General features: G+C 39.9%; 1 protein-coding gene across 3 annotated transcripts in view; it reads right to left on the bottom strand.

Annotated features, from left to right (window-relative positions):
• The window catches only part of LOC101128637 (Golgi pH regulator A), a 62,801-nt gene extending 43,663 nt beyond the window's left edge, over positions 1-19,138 (bottom strand). Inside the window, exons 1-5 of one of the 3 annotated variants that reach the window (XM_031009317.2) lie at positions 18,846-19,138; positions 10,763-10,822; positions 8,636-8,739; positions 3,897-4,003; positions 3,343-3,444 (exon numbers count right to left, since the gene is read on the bottom strand). In XM_031009317.2, the coding sequence (XP_030865177.2) occupies positions 3,343-3,444; positions 3,897-4,003; positions 8,636-8,739; positions 10,763-10,822; positions 18,846-18,887 (415 nt within the window). In that variant the 5' untranslated portion in view covers positions 18,888-19,138. Of the gene's footprint in view, positions 1-3,342; positions 3,465-3,896; positions 4,004-8,635; positions 8,740-10,762; positions 10,823-18,346; positions 18,783-18,845 lie in introns of those variants that run through there. The other 2 variants (XM_031009324.3, XM_031009334.2) reach the window with 2 other exon arrangements.
• Positions 19,139-21,896: the final 2,758 nt, after the last annotated feature.

Below are 21,896 nucleotides of genomic sequence, written 5' to 3'. Positions count from 1 at the left end.
CTAAGGACATTCCAAGGTTGGTTCGGACACCGCACAAGAAGTACTTTTACAGATTTTTTTTTTTCATTTTACATAAGGATTGGTCTTATCTTTTTTTTTTTTTTGAGAGTCTCGCTCTGTCGCCCAGGCTGGAGGGGAGTGGCACGATCTCAGCTCACTGCAACCTCAGCCTCCTGGGTTTAAGCAATTCTTGTGTCTCCGGCCTCCGGGGAGTAGCTGGGATTACAGGCATGCGCCACCATGCCTGGCTAATTTTTCTATTTTTAGTACAGACGGGGTTTTGCCATGTTGGCCAGGCTGGTCTCTAACTCCTGGCCTCAAGATATCCCTGCCTTGGCCTCCCAAAGTGCTGGGATTATAGGGGTGAGCCAACCTGCCCAGCCCATTTTTTTGTGGTCACCACAGCAATAAACAACCATACTCGTTGTTGGGACAGTCCTGGGAAAGCTCTAAGAAGGCAGTGTAAGGCTGGTTGCTTCTCAGCTACTACCTAAATTTTTCTTCCTCCTTACTTATCTTAGAGGGTTAAATAAATTAAGATACCTGAACATTCAGGCATAAAACTGTAATGCCTATTGGAGTACAATGGAAAGAATAAAACTGAAACTATCTCCCTAGCTTTCTCCCTCAGTGTCCTTTTCAGGGTAATCCCATAGAATTTAGAAAAAGGGGTGGATGAAAGGACAATAGATACAATGGCCTTCATCTTCCCTCTGGTGCGGCCTGGCTGCACTGGTCATGTGAGCTGAATGCACACAGGAGAAAGCTGGAGAAAGGTGTCAAGAGTCGGGTCTTTGTAGTGCATGTGAGACTGTATTTGCCCTGTCAGCAGCCCTGGGGGCCTTTTCTAACTCTTCTCTCTGACTTCTACCATCACAGATAAATGTGTCTGTCTGTGGCTTTCTTTGAAATAGGTTTATATGAGAACTATACTACCAGGACTCTTTAGTGCAAGTCGTTCCCTTCGTTGACCACTGACATAGGCATGCTGATCACATTAGCATTTCCTAAATTCCTATCCAGAGTGTTAAAGTAGTAAACTCATCTACCACTTTGGAGAGACTCAATTTTCTTCCATTCACTGATTCAAAGAACATGTATTAAACACTTGTTATGTGTCAGTTTCCACACTAGGCACTAGGGATACAAAGACAAATAACATGCAGTTTTCTGACCTCAGGGAGCCCATAGGTTGATGAGGAAGTTAGAAAAGGAAACATGAAATTTTAAGTTTTATAGTTGATATAGATACCTTGAGACGGTAGCAATTAATATCTCCTAATGATGGCCAGGAAAATCTTCCTAAAGGAATTGACAAGAGTTGAATCTAGAAAGGATAAATAGGCATTTTCTAGGTAGACAGGGTTGGTGAAGGATTGTCCAGGCTGATAGAACAGCTCTAGAAACTTGAGGCTGGGTGTGGTGGCTCATACTTGTAATCCCAGCACTTTGGGAAACTGAGGTGGCTCGATCCCCTGAGCTCAGGAGTTCAAGACCATCCTGAGCAACGTGGAGAAACCCCATCTCTATGAAAAAATACCAAAATTAGCCGGGTATGGTGGCATGCGCCCATAGTCCCCGTTACTCAGGAGGCTGAGGTAGGAGGATCACTTGAGCCTGGGAGTCGGAGGTTGCAGTGAGCCAAGATCATGCCACTGCACTCCAGCATGGGTGAGAGTGAGACCTATCTCAAAAAGAAAAAAAAAAAAAAAGAAACTTGAAATAATTTCACAGGACTGGAGAATGCAACGTGTATAGAGAGCAGCAGCCAGGTCATGAAAGGTCTCATACGCCACCTAAGAGTTTGAATGTTTTTGGTAGGCTGGTGTTATGTTAAGTTTTCCGGCCTTTAACATTATTTGAAATTTTGAAAGTTATTCTTATTTTAAAAATACACAACTATTTATGGTATTGCATATGCTTTTCAAAACTGCGTATCTTATCTGATCTTACTGCAGGAGAGTCTCATAACCTCTCTCTCCCGAAATTCCTGCTATAGGCAATCAGTATACATGGAAGGGTGTGTGGGAGGTACGGCAGATTCTATAATAGACACTGGCTCATTCAACATTAATTCCAATATCCTTTTCCAGCATTTGTTTTGGTACTACAGAGTTTAGAAAGCCAAAAGCCCCTTCTCAGACTTCCTTGAGGCTAAGGTTTTAAATATTACCTAGGTTTCACCAAAAAACCAGGCCCATGTGAGGCCTCAGATGCAGAAATGAACAATGTAGGGGTGGTGATAGCACTTAGGAGCTCAAACAGCTGGGACTGAGGTCCCTGATGTCATAGACCCTGAGTGGCAGGTGATAACTTCAGTGAGGTTTTCTAGTTTAGTACTGTGGCATAGTTAGCTATTTCTCTTCACTATATAGCAGTTAAGCTTTGCATCCCTACTTTCCTAGAAAGTCTATAAATTGCCTGATACTGGATAATTAATCACTTTCTGCTTTAAATTAGTTACAGTAGATTCTGTTTTCTGCAATAAGAAGCCTAATAATAGGTACGGCAGGATGGTGAATAAAGAGGTGTATATATATATATATTTTTAAAAAGGTTCCAGCATGAAACCTGTAGTATATTTATTACAGATGGGCTCTCTAATCTTTTTAGATAGATTCTCTAATCTTTTTAGATAGATTCATACATACTTCTGAAATAGTTCTGGAAGGACTTGTTAGCTGAGGTACTTTTGTTCATTGTTTTTAGCTTAAAAATTAGGGCTCTGCCAAATTTCTTGTTTTAAAATAAACTTTCTTTGTTAGAGGGGAGACACCGATTCTTGGAAAGCTTTTCTTTATCTACTAATTGTGGGTGTTTTATGTCACCTTTCCTCAAATACATATGCTTCCCTAATGTATCTTTATCATCACTTAAGCAGTGGCCATTTACCTTTTGGGTCATAGACCCAAATCTGCTACCCAAATCTGATGAAAGTTTATTGATACCTTACCTCCAAATACACATACAAATATATTCCTGTAGTTCCATATACAATATGAGTTAGACACTGTTCTCTTTCCTTATACCCTTTAAGTATATTCAGTAAATGAAGATCAAAAATTCTTACTCTAGAATGATAGAAGTGAGGTCCAAAACCAGCATTAGTTATCTCTTAGAATGAAGGAGAAAATGTGGTTCAAAATCAGACATTTTTCAGAGAAATAGCTTGCTATCCTCCTCAATCGAAAAATTTTTTTCCAAATCCCAAGAACCTGTGAATTAATAAATTATTTCCCCAAATACATTTTTTCCCCAAGAAATTTAATTAATTGTTTTTGAAATCAGAAAATTAAACAATTCTTCTCCCCCCACTTCCTCTGCCCTCCTATATATACTCACCATGTTTTGGGCTGAGAATGGGAAAGGGATCTCCTAGTTTCCAGAAGAAATACATAAAGGTCAGCCATAAGAGACAGGAAAAAAGCAGTCGTTGTTTATGCACTGAGACAGAGGAGACAAAACTGTTAGGAAAAACAGATACAGGTTAAAGAGCTTGCTCTATTTAAAAATATAAGATAATGCTAACTAATATTTGGCTGCTAATTCACTTGGCAAATGACTGATGAACAGCATAATTTTTAGTGAAAGCATCCTTACCATCGTAAGAGAAATTTAGCTGAATTTAAGGTGTGGGATGAACTAAAGGAGACATTATTAATAGGTAGAAAAATAAAGCTGTGGCAGAACAAATAACCTAATCATTCATTCAATATTTATTTTGTGCCAATTCATTCAATATTTATTTTATATTTATTTTTAAGTTGTTGTGTGTGAGGTATCCTCAAATAGCGGTAGCTACTGAAAGTTAATGTAGAAATGAAGCTATCCACAATTTAAGGCCCCTCAAATACTCATCTCAATCTATACGCTGACTGAGAGGGTAAAATACTTACGTAGTCGGATATTGCTCACAATAAAATAGCCAATGTAAAAAGGCACCATGAAAACCAGGATCAGCAGAATTACACACAGGTTCATTTTCCAGTGAAAATAACGGGAGCTGAAATAAATGTCAAAGACTGTCACTGGGAGGAAGAGAGGGCAGCAACTTTCTTTCTCTTTAGTCTTCCAAAGGGTCCTTTTGCTCTTTGGACTCAATATTGAATATATCCTATCTAATCAGCCTACTAGGCTCTTAAAATCTACTCATTTGTAGAGATTAAAAAATACAAATTTTTGAAAGGTATATATGACCATCTTACCATCTTAAGAATTTCATATATTAAAATAAGAATGTTTATGTTTTTGATATATTCATAGGCAACATATACCATTAACATGTATCAACATATGCCATTGCTGGTAGAATGACTATTGTTTTACCCACCCCTAGGAATCTCATTCCAATGTAAGAATTAAAGGAAAATAAATGTTAACAGTAATATATGTTATACTCAAAAATATTTCTTTTGTACTCTTGATATAAACACCTGATTTGCATGAATTACTTTTATTAGTTTATAAGATGTACTTTATTTATTAAAACTTTTTGTTAGCACTTTTTATAACAGTTTTAATGACATAATTTACCCATTTAAAGTGTACAGTTCAATGGTTTTTGTATACTCAAGAGTTGTGCAACCATCACCTAAATCAATTTTAGAACATTTTCATTATGCCATAAAGAAACCCTGTACCCATTAGCAGTCACTCCCTGTTTCTCCCCAATCTCCTCAGCTCTAGGAAACCACCAATATACTTTCTGTTTCTAGAAAACCACCAATATGTAATCTTTTGTGACTGGCTTCTTTTACTTACCATAATGTTTGCAAGGTTCATCCATGTTGTAGTATCTATCAATAATTCCTTTTATGGTTGAACAATATTCATCCCATTATATGGATATATTATATTTTGTTTCTGCATTCATTAATTGAGGACATTTGGGTTGTTTTCAGCTATTATAAATAGAGATGCTATGAATGTGTGTGTATACATTTTGGTGTGGACGTATGTTTTCATTTCTCTTTAGGTAGAAATGGAGTGGAATTGTTGGGTCATATGATAAATCTATATTTAATCTTTTAGGCACTCCCACTGTTTCCCAATGTGGCTGCATCATTTTAAATTTTCCTCAGGAGTGTATGAGAGTTCCAGTTTCTCCTCAGCCTCGCCAACACTTGTTATTTTCTGTTTTTTTTTTTTTTTTGTTATAGCCATTTTAGTTGGTGTGAAGTGGTATCTCATTGTGGTTTTGATTTGCATTTCCTTGATGGCTAATGGTATTGGGCATCTATTCATATGTGCTTACTGGCCATTTGTATATCATCTTTGGAGAAATGCCTATTCAGATCCTTTATTCATTTTTTAATTGTATTATATTATTAAACTACAAGAATTCTTTATATATTCTAGATACTAGTCCCAGTCCATTATCAGATAGGTAATTTATAAAAATTTTCTCTTGTTTTTGGAATGTTGGTTCACTTTCTTGATGGTGTCCTTTGTATTTACTGATTTTAAACTTACTTAAGCCTTGTTTCAAAAAAGGCCTAAGTGGTTAAATGGCTTACAAAGATAAATAAAATACAGGATGATGAAATGAACTATAAGGAAATATGAACAACAATGGTAACAGGTAAAATATTGGGCCAAGCCTGATGGCTATTATAAAATAGAATTCTAGAAAGCTGCTATGGGTAGGTCATAAATTTAGCTTTAAGTTTTCTAATGGTCAAAGTGAAATAAAAAATTTGATCAGTTAGATAAAATCATCATGTCTGTAAGAAAATAAAAATTAATTCCTCAAAGGAAGCATAATTATCATTTATTGTTACTGAATTATTAACAAGATTACAATGAAATTTCTTCAAAGATTTCATAAAGAAAATGCAAAGGCAATTAACAGTGTCATCAACAACATCCTTTCAAGAGAAATATGTTTCAGAGGGCTGTTTCTTATTGTTCCTTCCTTAGTACAGATGGCAGGCATCACGAAACAAAGAGCCATTCAGTAAATGCTACCATACAGGGAGTGAATACCATTTAGACTAGATACATTGACAGCTTTTTGCTCCTCTAGGTTAACCTACTTTAGAACATTTAGAGAAAGAAACAAGCTGGACATCCTCCAGGCAATACTACATAGTATTTCAGCTAAGCTTCTGAAAGATTTTGGGAAGCAGTGGGTTTGAAATAACAAGTGCAACTTTAATTGGCAGTATGGACTGCCTATTAAAAGTGAACCACATGTTTTAACTAGTCTTTTGAGCTGAGAGTAAAGTGATATTCTCTTGAAAAAACTAAGGATCCCAACAAGATTACATATTTGAATAGGAAGTCATATGATCTCTGCTCAAAGGTGAGTCAAAGGAATATTCTGGCCAAGATTCTCTTTTCAAAACGATTCTGAGTCCAGTCAATGGACAGTTATACATCATCAAGGTTCATATTTGTGTTCCATAATTGGGTGAAACATTAGCATGAAAAAACAGGTATAACTGAAGATATGTCTCAGACTGAACAAACCCAATCCTCTATATAGCACACAAAGAAAAACCAGATTTTAGCAATGCTACTTATTATCCTCTTTAACTAATTAAGAAATTTAAGAAACATACACCATAGTATGACAGATGTTTCTTACTATAAGGGTTATTAACTATAAGTTAAAAGTTGGGGGACATCATCTACCAAAAACAGTAATTATAGCTTTAGAATATCTGAATCCTCTGTATCAATATTTAGATGAGTAGCTGGCAAACTATGGCCTAACAGCCACCTGCTTTTACAAATTAAGTTTATTGGAGCATGGCCATGCTCGTTTGTTTATATATTGCCTATGACTGCTTTCGCTCTACAACAGCAGAGCTGAGTACTTGTGATAGAAACCTTCTGGTCCACAGAAACCTAAAATATTTACTATCTGGCCCTTTACAGAAGAAAGTCTGCCAACCCCTGCTTAAATAGCAGTGAAAGATGCAGGTTGTGATAATAAAATTTAATAACCATTATGTAAAATAATACCTGTCTATTCTCTATAGTCACAGGATCTATATCTAGCTCATCCAAGAAAAGGTTTGGATTATTTTTTATTTATTTATTTTTTTGAGATGGAGTCTTGCTCTGTCGCCCAGGCTGGAGTGCAGTGGCACAATCTCGGCTCACTGCAAGCTCTGCCTCCTGGGTTCAGGCCATTCTCCTGCCTCAGCCCCCCAAGTAGCTGGGACTACAGGCGCCCACCACCACGCCCAGCTAATTTTTTGTATTTTTAGTAGAGACGGGGTTTCACCATGTTAGCCAGGATGGTCTTGATCTCCTGACCTCATGATCCGCCCGCCTCGGCCTCCCAAAGTGCTGGGATTACAGGCATGAGCCACCGCACCCGGCCAAGGTTTGGATTATTAAAGTTTAAAAGCAGGAGAATCAGAAAACACTTCTATTTTACCATAATATGTGTTATTCATTGTTCTATCAAGAGACCATTATTATCAACTCTGATTCTCTCTCTCTCACTCTTTTTTTTAAGAGATGGGGTCTCATTGTCTTGTCCAGTGATCACAGCTCACTGCATATCCTCAAACTCCTGGGCTCAAGGGATCCTCCCGCTTCAGCCTCCAGGGTAGCTGGGACTACAGACATGTACTACCACACTCTGCTAATTTTTTTTATTTTTTTGTAGAGACAGGGTCTCAGTTTGTTGCCCAGGCTGGTCTTGAACCCCTGCACTTAAGTGATCCTCCTGCCTCAGCCTCCCAAAGTGCTAGGATTATAGGCGTGAGCCACTGTGTCTGGCCCCTCTCTCTTTTTTTAACCTTTCAATGTTTTGTGATTAACCATCTGTATAGTAAGTTTTTCTTTTTAATTTAAATTTCGTTTTCAACTCTGATTATCAAAGGATTTGAGAGTATAGTCTCTCTACAAGTCTCAAGTGCCAGGGGTCTATAATGAACTTACCTTGGCACTGAATCCTAACTTTAGAGTGAAAGACTGCTTTACTCCTAAAAGGTTTTTCCAGGTGGTGATAAAAAAGCACAACAAAGTCTGCATAGCATAGTTGATGAACCCTACATATAAATGCTGGCCTAAAAACATACTCAAGCTTGCAGATTAACAAGCAAGAAATATTTTGGATAGACTGTCTAATAAACTAACAAGTCTATTATTTGGAGGGGAGTAAAGAGTTATTTTTAAAAAGTGTTTTAAGAAACACTTTAAATTCAACCAAACTTGACCATGACTGTAAAATCAATAAAAATAACTAAGTTAAGTAAGAACTGGAGTTTCAGTCTTCAGAGAGATCATTAAAGTAGCTCTGAGGAATTCTAATCTTTTCAGGTAGAGATTTTCAATCAGCAGAACAATGTGAAGGGCTGTTACTGGGATTCAGTCAGCGAGCAGTCCTGGAAAAATAAAGCTTCTAGGAGTGAAGCCTAGACTGCGGCTTCACAGCCTCACTCCAATGAGTTCGTCAGAGTTAACGGTCAGATCTTTTGTTTCCTGGTATCTCATAATCTTTATCAAACCAGCTATTAGGTGGCTGTGACCCATATCTGTTGTGATCATTGCAGTTACTGAAACTGAACTATTAACACAGTGTTTTTTTTTTTCAGTTATGAGATCCAATAGCTTTTCCACTGTAAAGAATGTAGCACAGAACTCTTCAAGAGGAGTTTTCAGTACTCTTACTCACCTGCTATTCAATACTCCTAAGATTTCAAAGATGATGAGCTCAAACATGGTGCAAGAAAATGCAAACGTCACGGAGAAGATCACCTGTACAACATACTGACGTATCTGTTAAAAGCCAAATAGAGACTAGAAGTTATTTCCTTGTTTAAAAACTGAACTGATAACCTCCTTCTGGTTACAAGTCAGAAAACTTATTTTGAGGAAATTCTCAAGTCATTGGAAGTAGGGCCACAACAGCAACTTGCCTGGAGCTAAAGAAAAAGATCAATATAGGTGGCACTTCTGAATCTTGAGTCACTATTACCAGCATCCTCTTGTGGATGAAGAATTTTGAGGACAAGAAGATGAAGTGACAGGGTCATAGGTAGCACTTAGAATTCCTGATGCATACTGACAAAAAACTGACAGATTCGTATATAATGGTTAATGTTTAAAGGGGTTCTTCAACACTCTGCAGATCCTGGATCAGTTCTGGAACCTTCCTCGGGAGGTCTTAAAGTATTGGGCAGAAGAAAATCTCCCGAATCCCAGGCTCTTTCAGACAATAAATTCCCTGGGAAAGTTTAATGGAGAATATCCTAGAAATGACCCAAATGTAGACTATAACCACTGATCTTATTACTAATTAGGAGAACTAACTAGGAAATGTCGAGTCTAGGGTGGTGATCTTCTGAATCCAAAGCTTAAGATAAAAACACCAGCCTTGTGTTGCGGGAAGTCAGGGACCCTGAATGGAGGGACTGGCTGAAGCCGTGGCAGAAGAACATACATTGTTTCATGGACATTTATTAGTTCCCAAAATTAATACTTTTATAATTTCTTATGCCTGTCTTTACTGCAATCTCTGAACATAAATTGTGAAGATTTCATGGACATTTATTAGTTCCCCAAATTAATACTTTTTTAATTTCTTATGCCTGTCTTACTTTAATCTCTTAATCCCGTCATCTTTGTAAACTGAGGATGTATGTCACCTCAGTACCCTGTGATGATTGCGCTAACTGTACAAATTGTTTGCAAAACATGTGTGTTTGAACAATATGAAATTAGTGCACCCTGAAAAAGAACAGAATAACAGCAGTTTTCAGGGAACACGGAAAGATAACCATAAGGTCTGACTGCTTGTGGGGTTGGGCAGAATAGAGTCATATTCTTCTTCTTGCAGAAAGTGAGTAGGAGAAATACTGCTGAATTCTTTTTCCAGCAAGGAATAACCCTGGGGAAGGAATGCATTCTGGGAGGGAGGTCTATGAATGGCCGCTCTGGGAGTGTCTGTCTTATGCGGTTGAGATAGGACTGAAATACACCCTGGTCTCCTACAGTGCCCTCAGACTTACTAGGATTGGGAAATTCCAGCCTGGTAAATTCTAGTCAGACTGGTTGTCTGCTCTCGAACCCTATTTCCTGTTAAAATGTTTAAAAAGACAATGTGTGCACAGTGGGACACAGACCCTCATCAGTAATTCTAATTTTTGCCTCTGCTTTGTGATTTTACTGCCCTTTGCAGCATGTAATCTCTGTGACCCACTCCCTATTCGTACACTCCCTCCCCTTTTGAAATCCCTAATAAAAACTTGCTGGTTTTGTGGCTCGGAGTCACCATCATGGTCCTACCAATATGTGATGGCACTCCTGGAGGCCGAGCTGTAAAATTTCTCTCTTTGTACTCTTTCTCTTTATTTCTCAGACCTGCCGACACTTAAGGAAAGCAGAAAGAACCTATGTTGAAATATTGGGGACTGGTTCCCCTGATAGCCTTGGGATTTTGGTATTAACTTATAATATAAGGCTTGCAATTCAGGGCCAGATAGACAAATGAAAGGGAACATTTGTGAGACATTATGAATTAAATTCTCTCCTACAGAATAACTATTTGCTATTGGTACATATCCTGATATGACTAAGACATAATCCTTGCTCCTAACTTCTGGGCTATATTTGATTTGCCTTTTTCCCCCCTTTTAAATCAATTAAGTCTACTTATATTCTCCAATCTAATAGTTATATAGTACTTATTTGGTAAAAGCTTCCTATCTTGGAAATGAACATAATGTTTCTTTAATGGAGACATTTTTCTTGTCAATCTAAATTCATACAGTGTAAGTATGACAAAATGATTTCTTCTCACCTCATAGTCTTTAAACAATTGGCGCATGAAGAAAAGCCACCCAAATCCAAAAAACAGTATCTGGAGGAGAAAGAAGATAGAATGTCAATACATATTTTCTTTTGAGAAATGTTTTATAGAAACTCTTTTATGATAAAAAGGTCTGCTAACTAGACGGTTAACTTATTTCAGGGATTAAAGACAAGATCCACTCTTATAAGACCTACTTATTAAAGCTCATGACATTGGAAATAAATTTTTAAATGCCCTTGGATTTTTGAAGTTATCCATGTTACAGAGTATGCTTTAAGACAAAAATGGAAGTACATATTTTGCCATAATCTTATGATAATCATTATATGAGCCAGAGAAGTTTGCAAATAGAAAAGGAGTCAGTGGCCAGGTGCGGTGCCTCACACTTGTAATCCCAGCACTTTGGGAGGACAAGGTGGGCAGATCACCTGAAGCCAGGAGTTCAAGACCAGTCTGGCCAACATGGCAAAGCCCCGTCTCTACTGAAAATACAAAAATTAGCTGGGTGTGGGCACCTGTATTCCCAGCTACTCCAAAGGCTGAGGCATGAGAATCGCTTGAATCTGGGAGGCAGAGGTTGCAGAGAGCCAATATCGTGCCACTGCATTCCAGCCTGGGTGATAGAGTGAGACTAGGTCTCGAAAAAAAAAGAAAAGGTGTCAGACTGAGACTTGCTTCTTATGGATGATCCCTGATTGCAAGTATTTAAAAATAATACCAGCCTGGCCAACATGGTGAAAATCCGTCTCTACAAAAAACACACACACATAAAAATTAGCTGGGGGTGGTGGGGTGTGCCTGTAGTCCCAGCCACCTGGGAGGCTGAGGTGGGAAGATCACCTGAGCCTAGGAAGTTGAGGCTGCAGTGAGCCATGATTGCACCACTGCGCTCCAGCCTGGGCAACAGAGTGAGACCCTGTCTCAAAAAATAAATAAAAATAAATTAATTTAAAAAATAAAAACTTCAGGGGAGAGGAGTTGAGACCAAAATTAGAGGAGTAGTAGAAAGCCTAATATTTTTTATATCTGTTTCCTTCAGAGAGTTTTCTTAGCTTCTCCACCATCCTGCCTAATCTACATAAAAGTGGTTTTCATCTCAGTGTACAGGCAGAGACCGTAGCCACATGACAGCTGACAAAGATGGTCTGTAGTAAACAGAACTTTCTATACATACACAATGACACAACTACTCTTTTCTTCTTAAACTGGCTAGGACCTTTATGAATAAAATGATTTTACGTCTTTCTAGGGACTACTTTACTGAGCAAGTGTAAACTCAGTAGTTTAGCACAGACTACTTTAGCTTCTTATCATGCCCCTGCTGCCTAGCAAACTCATGTGTTCAGCCCCCTGGAACTTCTTTGGTTCTTTAGATCCATATTCTTTCACGTCGAGACCTGTGTAGATGTCCTCTGAAAGGAACTTCTCTCTAGCCCTCTCCCAGTTATGCTATTTACTCCCCCTGGAAGGCCCTCTCTGCCCTCCCAAATGCAGATAAATTGCTCTTTTTATATAATCCTGTTTTACATTGTACTTCCCTCATCAAAGTGCTTACCATACAGTTTTGTAATGTGTGATTTAAATATTTTTTGACAATAGATTATAAGCTCTATGAGGACAAAAACCATGTTTGTCTTGTAATCTTTGTATCCTTGGCATCCAGCACAAAGCCTGGTACATAGCAGGCTCTCCATAAGTGCTTGCTGAATGGCTAAGTGGTCTACATAAAAGATGGTTTATTCTTCAGCATTCAATCTTAAATTTTCTGTAATAACTCCTACGTGCTATGCTAAGTGCTGAGGATACAAAGATGAATAGGATGGTTACTACCCTCTAGGAGCTCACAATATAGTGAAGACAGTACATAAATAATTATAACATAATATGGATGTGCAATGATAGAAATACATACATGATATTGTAAAACAATATGAAAGAGGGAGACCAAACCAATCTGTAGGGGGTTAGGACAGATTTTCTGGAGAAGATAATGCCCGAGCCGAAGGAAGTTTTAATTTGGGGTTAAAACCTGATATTGTATGCACATTTTGGGGTTATGTGCATTTTTCTAGAGTGGTTTCAAGGTATTCATCACACAGTCAAAGGTTTCCACCACCCCTAACATAAAAACCATCCTCTCAAAGGATGAATAAGAATCAAGTAGGGAGGCTGGACATGGTGGCTCAACGTCTGTAATCCCAGCACTTTGGGTAGATCGCTTGAGCCCAGGAGTTCGAGACCAGCTTGGGCAACGTGGTGAAACCCCATCTCTACAAAAAATACAAAAATTAGCTAGGTATGGTGGTGCGTGCCTGTAGTTCCAGCTTATGGGGAGGCTGAAGTGGAAGGGCCACTTGAGCCTGGCAGGTAGACGTTATAGTGAGCTGTGAGCATGTCACTGCATTCCAGCCTGGGTGACAGAGCGAAACCCTGTCTCAAAACAAAACAAACAAACAAAAAACGAATCAGGTAGGGTAAAAACAGGTGGTAGGGGTAGGAGGACAGGGCTTTCCAGATAGCAAAGGGCGTGAGTAAAGGCACAGAGTGAATAGCATGGTATATGCCGGGAACTACACATGGTTTGGTGCTGCTAGAAGATGAAATTCAAAAAAGGAAGAGGTTAAAAATGAGGCTAGACAGGAGGAGTGGATGTCCAATCACTGAGAGCTTTGAAGGCCACCCTAAGGAGCTTAGATTATAGTCTGTACGTGGTGAGGGTTATTTAAGCAGGGAAATGGCATGGTCTGATTTGTTTTATATTATATAGAGCAGTATGGTGGCTGTGTGGAAGACACACTTGAAGGAAACAACAGTGTAGAAAGAGAAACATTATAGAAATGTGTTATGGGAATTCAGATGAAAGATGATAAAGCCCTGAATTAAGACATTTGGTAACAGAAGAGGAGAAAACAGATTTGAGAACTATTTAGAAGGTAAAATCAACAGGGAGAAGTCAAGGATGACTAGTTTGGAATACAGGATGAAGAGTGAAGCTACCCAATTTATATAAAGAATACTGGAGAAAGAAGAGGTTTAGGAAAGGGGGCAGAGGATGGGGAAAATGATGAGCTCATTTTTGAACAGACTAAGGGCCTGAGGGACAGCCAGCAAGATGGGTCAAGATATCCAGCAAGTATCTGGAATAAAAGACAGATTGTGAAGGCAGGTCTAAGATATACCTATGAGTTGAAACCACCAAAGTACATGAGATCACCTGGGAATAGTATCTAGAGTAAGGAGAGCAATGTGCCAAGAAGAAAACACTAGAGGATAAGGAAAACAATTTTGAATGGTGAGGTAGAGGCAGGAACCAGAGTGTAGCAGGTCAGAATGAATGGGAGCTAAAGCAGTGGGGACAGTAAATGCAAATTACTCTAGGGAGAGCCAGGAATGAGAAAAAAAAGAAAACATTAGATAATAGGCTAGAGAAGAATGTGGAATAAAGGGAAAGTTTATTGGCCAAGGGGAAAGAAAGCAGTCAAGTAAGGAGAAAAAGATGAGAAGGATGGTGGAATACTAGAGGATGAACTGATAATACTATTATTAATATTATTAGGTAACTATTATTGAGCATTTACTATACTCCAGGCTCTCTAAGTAGTACTTAGCATTATAATCTTATAAAAATAATTAAAAACTCAGTACAGTGGTTTGATTATCCTATTTTCACAGAGAAAGATGAGGTTTAGAGAAGTTAATCAATTTATAGTAAGTGTCAGAATCAAGATTGAACTCAAGCTTGTTTGACTCCAAAATCTGTGCTTTTTTTTAAATATTATTTTTTCAGCTCTTATTGAGTCTGTCTGTTTAGAAAATCTGTGCTTTTAACCACTTCAAAATACGCTACTCTAAGATCAAAGGTAGGTAGAATGGCTTTAAACCGGAGTAGGGGAACCCCGTTTTCTGAAATGGGAGGAAAGGAGGTAAGAATGGTTGTGAACACAGATAACCTTTTAGATTAAAATGCAGAAAGTATTCATAGTAGGAGATCATACCTTTTGGCTTCACTTTTGTTGAGTAAGTATGAGGCAAGGTTATCTGCTAAGAGTAAGAGAGGTGAGTTAGAAAAGGGAGCTTTGAGGAGAGTGACAAAGATTCAGAGAAACTTTGAGGGGAATGAAACAAGTAGCTGATTAAGGTCAAGAAAAGGAATAATTCGGTGAGCTGAGGGTTAAACTCCTGGCGTTGGCAAACTACACAGCTATGTGATTTTCTATAGTAGACTTCAGGCCTCTGTATTAGTAGTAAACAAACTACAGCAGTGATCCAAGTGTGGACTTATATATACATGAAGGTAAACGAACAAGAGGGTGTAAGAAAGTAAGTTGGATCCAAGCATCTAGATCAAGCAGAAAAGGAAAGGGTCAAACAGATTAGGAGAAAATGTCCAGGATATCCTTTGGCTATTATAAATATTTACCGGTGGAGACAGATGTAAATTCAGAGTTTAGAGACCATATTTATATGACTTATGAAGCCACGACTGAAGACAGAGAAGTTGGGCAGTTAGGACTGAGGGTGGTATGTATAGTGGAAATGGATGATTAAAAAAAAAAATCACCAAGATTGCTATGAAATGGAACTTTAGATAAGGAAGAGAAAACAAGCAAAAATTTTAAGTTTATATGGTGGGGAGGGGAATGGAAGAAAAGAGAAACAGATATATACCTTTAATATTTCATTGTGGCCTCCTTTCACATTGAAAAAGAAAGCTTAAAAAGACTTTCAGAACAAAATTATGTCCTTTGCAGCAACATAGATGCAGCTAGAGGCCATCATCCTAAGCAAATTAACGCAAGAACAGAAAACCAAATACCACATGTTCTCACTTCTAAGTGGGAGCTAAATATTGGGTACTCACCAACATAAAGATGGCAAAAACAGAAACTGGAGACTACTTGGGGGCAGGGGAGGGGAGAAGGGGGAAGGGTTGAAAAACTAATTATTGAGTACTATGCTCAGTACCTGGGTGACCGGATCATTTGTACCCCAAACCTCAGCTTCCACAATATACCCAGCACAAGGACCAAATCTAAAATAAAATAAAAGTTGAAAAAAAAAAAAAAGACTTAAACTACACACACACACACAAGTAGCTGGAGAATTCATTTACATCCAAGTAAACACAAATTCTGGCAAGATTATAGAGGATCCAAAAAGAAAGCAGAAGCAAAATGCAATTTCAAATAGCTTTGCAAATAAAATGGAAGGCGTATAGCTTCTTATTAAAAATGAGAGTTAATACTTTCAGAATTGTACAGCGTCTTGACCTTAGGACTTAAGAGTGTACTCTGGAACTGATAAGTCTTATGATGGTATAGAGGGCTCAAAACATGAGTTAGTTAACAGTTGCTTTTAAAAAAGTGACTTCTGGGTTGAAAATTAGCTACTGTTAAAAAAAAAAGATGGCCATCAGCAGGATAGTTATTAAAGAATTAACTATAAAAGACACCTTTCTTGGATCATTTATTCACCCTTTTAATCATTTAACAAATATTTATTAGTGCCTAATATGTGACAGGTCCAAGGGATAGAATGGCAAATGAGAGCATGAATGCTACTCTCAAGTTTATAATCTACGGAGGAGATAAACAAGTAATTACAAAACAATGTGGTAGTGTTGTTACAGGGGAAGTAGGTGAAGGGTACTATGGCAGTAGGTATAGGGACATCTAGTCCAGTCTAGGGGAAGCTTCTTGGATGTTCAACTTGAGATCTGAAGGCTTAAAGAAGGGGAGGGATATGAGGAAAAGGCCCAGAAAGAGAAAACACACTGTGTGGAAATCTGGAGGCACCATAGCATGGCCAGGTTAGGGAACTAAAAGAAGTTCAGGAAGTCTAAAGAATAAATTGGAGCCACAGCTGAAGAGAGAAGAGCCAGGGTCCCATCAATAAGGGACCTGAAAAGCCATGTAAAGGAGTTTGAACTTCATCCTGTGCCGTGGTGAGCAAGATTCAATACGTGACCTCTGATTTCAGATTTCATTTCAAATAAACCTTTCAGTTAATACAAAACAGAAAAAATGAGCGGGGAGGGGCGCAGGGGGCAATGGTGGTGTTTCCAAGGTAACCACACCTCTCTAGAGAGGTGCTTTTTATTAAACAAATATTCACTACAACTCTACTATGTGCCCGCAACTGATCTAGATGCTGGTGAATACAGGAGAGAACAAGACAGACAGTATCTTGGACTTCATGGACAGATAACAAACACATGAATATACAAATGAACCATAGTAATAAATGCCAAGAAGAAAATAAAACATGGAAATGAGGAAGAAGGCAGCCGAAATGGAAAGCTACTTTGGTTGTGGGCAGGGTGTCAGGTAAAACCTTCCTAAAGCGACATTTTTATTACTACCGAAAGGATGATAAAGTAGCCACATAAATATCTGAACAGAGAACATTCCATGCAAAGGAATCTTTGGGTCTTTCTTCCACATTTGTAAAGAGCAGGTTTAACAATTAATTACTGCATGTGGATGCATGTGTGAAGTGAAAGTCTATGATTATAAGGCATACAAAATTAGAAAGCCACTTCCTTGGTTCAATGTATCAATTATATCCATGCTAAAAATCGTAGAGGCTGCAATGCAAAGCCAATTTTCTACTGACATTCTTATCTTTATTCTAAGTGAAAAGAAAAGCTAATTAAATATTGTTATTTTTCTTAAATTGGTACTAAGGCTAAAAATAACCCTGAGTTGTCACCAAGGCCACTGGGTAGTCTTAGAAAGGTTTTAAGCAGAAGAGTTAATGTCTAGGTTTTTTTACATTAATACATTTGAATACTATGCAGCCAATAAAAACAACACTTATGAAAACTATAGAAAAGGTGGTAAATTTTAAAAATGAAAAAACTATTGCATTAGAGTGGTAGGATTATGGATGGCTTTTCCTTCTTTCTTATTTTCTTAAATATTGTAAACAAGTTTTTGAAAAGAAAAGGACAATGCTCAGCTCTACGGAGACGAGTATTAGGATGAAGCAATACAAAAACTGAATCAAAGAACACAAATTTAGTTCACTTTAAGCCCCAAAAGGTAACTGTTTCTGTTATTTGCCGTTTGAGAGAAAGAACAAGTAAAAACAACCACACACACACAAAATCTTTAATGGAAAGATGAGGGGAAGAAGGTCAACAGGCAGTCTGAGCTTCACAAATATTGGCCAACAATTATTTATTGAATGCCTGCACTTGGAAGTGGGGATACAGCTATGAACAAGGCAGGATCTCAAAAAACAAAATCAGAAACACACACATAAATGATGCCAGTGCTATGATGAATGCTAGGAAGAAACAATAATTAACAATAGATTACATGGTAAAAGCAAGAGGCTAACTAGACGAAACTTCTATTGAGCAGAGACAGTGTCTTACATGTTTTTACGCTCAGAGCTTTATATAATGGTCGATAAATGTTTGTTGACTGTACAAACAAATGAAGGTGGCCAATGGAGAAGAAATGAGGGTCAGAAAAACATCCGGAAAAGGTGGGTAACTAAGCAGAGGATAAAGGACGAGGTGTCAGTGCAAAAACGAAACCTTATACTTTCAAGCATAGATATTACCTTATACTGATACTTTGAAGCAGCAAATTTCTCCACACCCGGATTCAGGATTTGACATCTAACAGCAAAGCCTGCACTGACGTGTCCTCAGTATCCAGTATTGGCGCGTCGCACACCCCGCGCCCAGAACCACACAGGCTTCCGCAGTCCAGGATCAGTGGCGCAGCCCGGAAGCTTCGAGGAGCTCCTAGAACCGCCGCCTTAGCTGGCGGCGCCGGCTCTTAGCCTGGAGGTCGGCGGACCGCTTCCAAAAGTGGACCGAAATTCCGGGGATGGATGCCGGGTGGGGACGCGGACGGCCGCAGGCCAGCCTCCTGACAGCCGGGGCTGAGGGAACCGGCCGCAGCAAATCGCACACCCTCTCTGGGTGCCAGAGTGACTGGCGCAAGCCGCGTAAGAGAGGAGCGAGACCCCGGACCAGCCCGCACCGCGGAGGACCGGAGAGGGCGATTCGGTAAAGGCAGGCGGACGGGTGTCGGGGCGGGAGGCGGTGACTCACCTGGGAGGTAATCATGATGCTGGAGTCGATCAGGAAACTCATGGCGAAGTGTAAGGAAGGCTCCTGCCTCCACTTCCCACTCCCCGAGGCCACAGCACGCTGGGGCCACAGGCCCTCTCACACGGTCTGCCTTCTCCCAGGTGCTGCAGCCCGGACTGCGGCTCTCCAGCCCGACGCCATCAAGCTGCGCCCCAGTCAGCCAATCAGCGGCTACATCCACAACCCCGCCTCGGGCTCGGGGTGGGTGGGGCGGACGCTAGGCTCCCGCCACGGAGGCCCCAGGGGCGGCGCTTATTAGGGGCGGTGCTAAAAGCAGCAACGCAAGGTAGCGTTAACGTTTCTGAGGCTGCAGGAGGTAGGGCCTGAGAGCTAAGTGGTAATTCTGTTTTGTAATGATCATAAGATAATAATGGTAATTATAGTAAGTCGGGCATTGTGTCCTAAATGTTATAACTTTTACTTGACTCGGCAAATATGACTGTACAAAGTGAGGGAAGACTGGAAAGTCAGATGAGATATTAACAAATATAACTAACCAAATACATTTCTGTGACAACAATGAAAAGCACACCGTCTGTAGCAATTTAGTGATAATATTGTACTGCATATCAGTCAGGCCACAGGTGGAGTACTGCACTCCATGTACCACACTTTGAAGAGATTTTACAGGCCGGGCCGGCTCACGCCTGTAATCCCAGCACCTGGGGAGACCAAGGCGGGCGGATCACCTGAAGTCGCAAGTTCAAAACCAGCCTGACAAGCATGGAGAAACCCTGTCTCCACTAAAAATACAAAATTAGCCAGGCGTGGTGGTACATGCCTGTAATCCCAGCTACTAGGGAGGCTGAGGCAGGAGAATCGCTTGAACCCGGGAGGGGAGGTTGCGGTGAGCCGAGATCGCGCCATTGCACTCCAGCCTGGGCAACAAGAGCGAAACTCCATCTCAAAAAAAAAAAAAGAAAAGAAAAAAGAAGAGAGAGATTATACAGAGACATATTGGAGCTCGCTCAAATGTGAGCCACCAGATAAGGGCTGCTGGAAGGAGGCGAAGAAAGATGACTCAGAACATGACATCTGTCTTCGTGTGAAAGAATGGGTAGAACTGATGTGGCGCTATGAATTATCTGTAGGGCAAAGGACTGGAAGTTAAATGAAGATAGATTTTAATTCAAAACAAGGATCAGTTCTTTAAGAGTCTGAAGAAGGGTTATTTTAGGAAGTAGCTGCCTCTGCCCCCTTCCCACCTGTTGCAGTGGATCAAATATACACTGAATCACTACCTCATTCATTCAACACTCATTTCATGAAGGCTTAACGCATTGCTGTGGGGCTTACTCTGCCGCCGACCTGGGGCCTAGCTAGGCTTTGTAGTCTATATAGTCTCATAGTCCTGCAAACTGGCTCCAGCCCAGGAAATCACCCTGTGTAGGAGTGGCTGCAGTCAAGACGCAGGAAGACAATCCTGAGGGGACCTGACATCCAGCATCTGAGTTCAGACTACTATAGTTTGAATAAGTGACCTGCAGATTCATTACACACAAGGGAACATGTCTTCCTTTTGTTGGATTGAACTCTGTGATACCAAGCAGTCAAAACTACCTGTCAGATGTCCAATCCCTGATCCAGAATTTCAAGGAGCTGTGGAGGCAGCTGTACAATGGGAGTGTCATAAACCAGAGAACTTTGTGTCCAGGCTATATCTATTAGGTAAGCAGGTAGATTCCCACATAACAGCACCTAACTGACATTCAAGAGTGTGTAGAGTGCAGAGTGCTGAAAGAGACTATCAAGGCAAGCAGTTTACCTTGGTGGCTTACTGGGGTGCACAGTGGGGATCAGAATATCAGTAACGAGGAATAGCAGAGAAAGGTGTGCAATACCTGCTGGCCTAAGGCCTATGCAAAGCTTTGGGTGACACTATTCAGAATTCTCCCTACTGTACCACTTGTGTCCAGGTAAAAGACAGGCCTAGGTGATTCAAGCGACTGCTTTATCCCCTGATTTTGATTGAGGAATGTCTTTAGAAACCTTCGCACTGCATTTAGTATCCAATTGACTCTCCTTTCAAAGCAAGTCTCTACTGCTGGTGGTGGACTCTGACACTAAAATGGCTTGTCCTCCCATCTCTACCGCTGGTAATATTCTCCCGATCCACTCTAGCTGCTGCCATCCTCTTAGAATAGTGGGATCTTTTGGTTCTGCCTCCATGGACAGTCACACCATCTGGGCTCTGAGTCCCCAGTTTGTGCTTTTTCCAAGGGAGCTTTTCAAAGTATGTCATGTTCATAACTAGTAGCCATTGTTTGCCACTCATCCAGAGATTGACAGCCAGTCCCATAGATGTGCTACAAAGAGTCGACTGACAAGATGATCAGTCTGTGTCCTTTGGATGAGTGTTTGCTCACACCACTTTACTGTCCTTTTTCATAGCAACTGCAGTGTTCATACCTACGGTACTCTCACACTTCCCAGCACCATCCACATACTGACAGCTAACTACTTCATCTCCTTCCTCCAAATTAATGCAAAGGACTGGGCCCAGGAGTTGACACTAACATTAGATCCCTGGGAGACACCCTAGTACCTCTTCTCCGTGCACATACATAGCACCTGCCCATGCCAGTGGCTGGATGATCTCTGTTAGGGATTTTCTTTTGAAACTTTTTACTTATTGTGACATAGTTGTAGATTCACATGCAGTTGTAAGTCTGGGATCGTTTGAGACATATGGTATCACCAATTCCGTGGCATCCTACTCCAGCTGTCTCCCTTCATGGATAGACAACCTATCTTGTAGTTTTGCCCACTGTGCCAGGTTCACTGAGTCTCTGAACTCCCCTGTGTGCCCCACTAAGTCACCAGTGTAAGCTGGACAGGAAACCCCAAGTATTCAGAGGAAAAGTGTTTATTTCCCAATGGTCCCATGGGCAGTATCTATACTTGATACCTAGAAAATATATAAGTGCAGTTTTCTCAAAGTGTGGTTCTCTCATGACTTGGGGAGCTTATTTAAAATGTAGATTCATAAGTCCTAATGTAGACCAGTGGACT

The sequence above is a fragment of the Gorilla gorilla genome, chromosome 1 (assembly GCF_029281585.2).
Source record: "Gorilla gorilla gorilla isolate KB3781 chromosome 1, NHGRI_mGorGor1-v2.1_pri, whole genome shotgun sequence".
Lineage (NCBI taxonomy): Eukaryota > Metazoa > Chordata > Mammalia > Primates > Hominidae > Gorilla > Gorilla gorilla.
The sequence above is the reverse complement of the archived record's forward strand: the minus strand, read 5'-3'. Positions and strand labels throughout refer to the sequence as shown.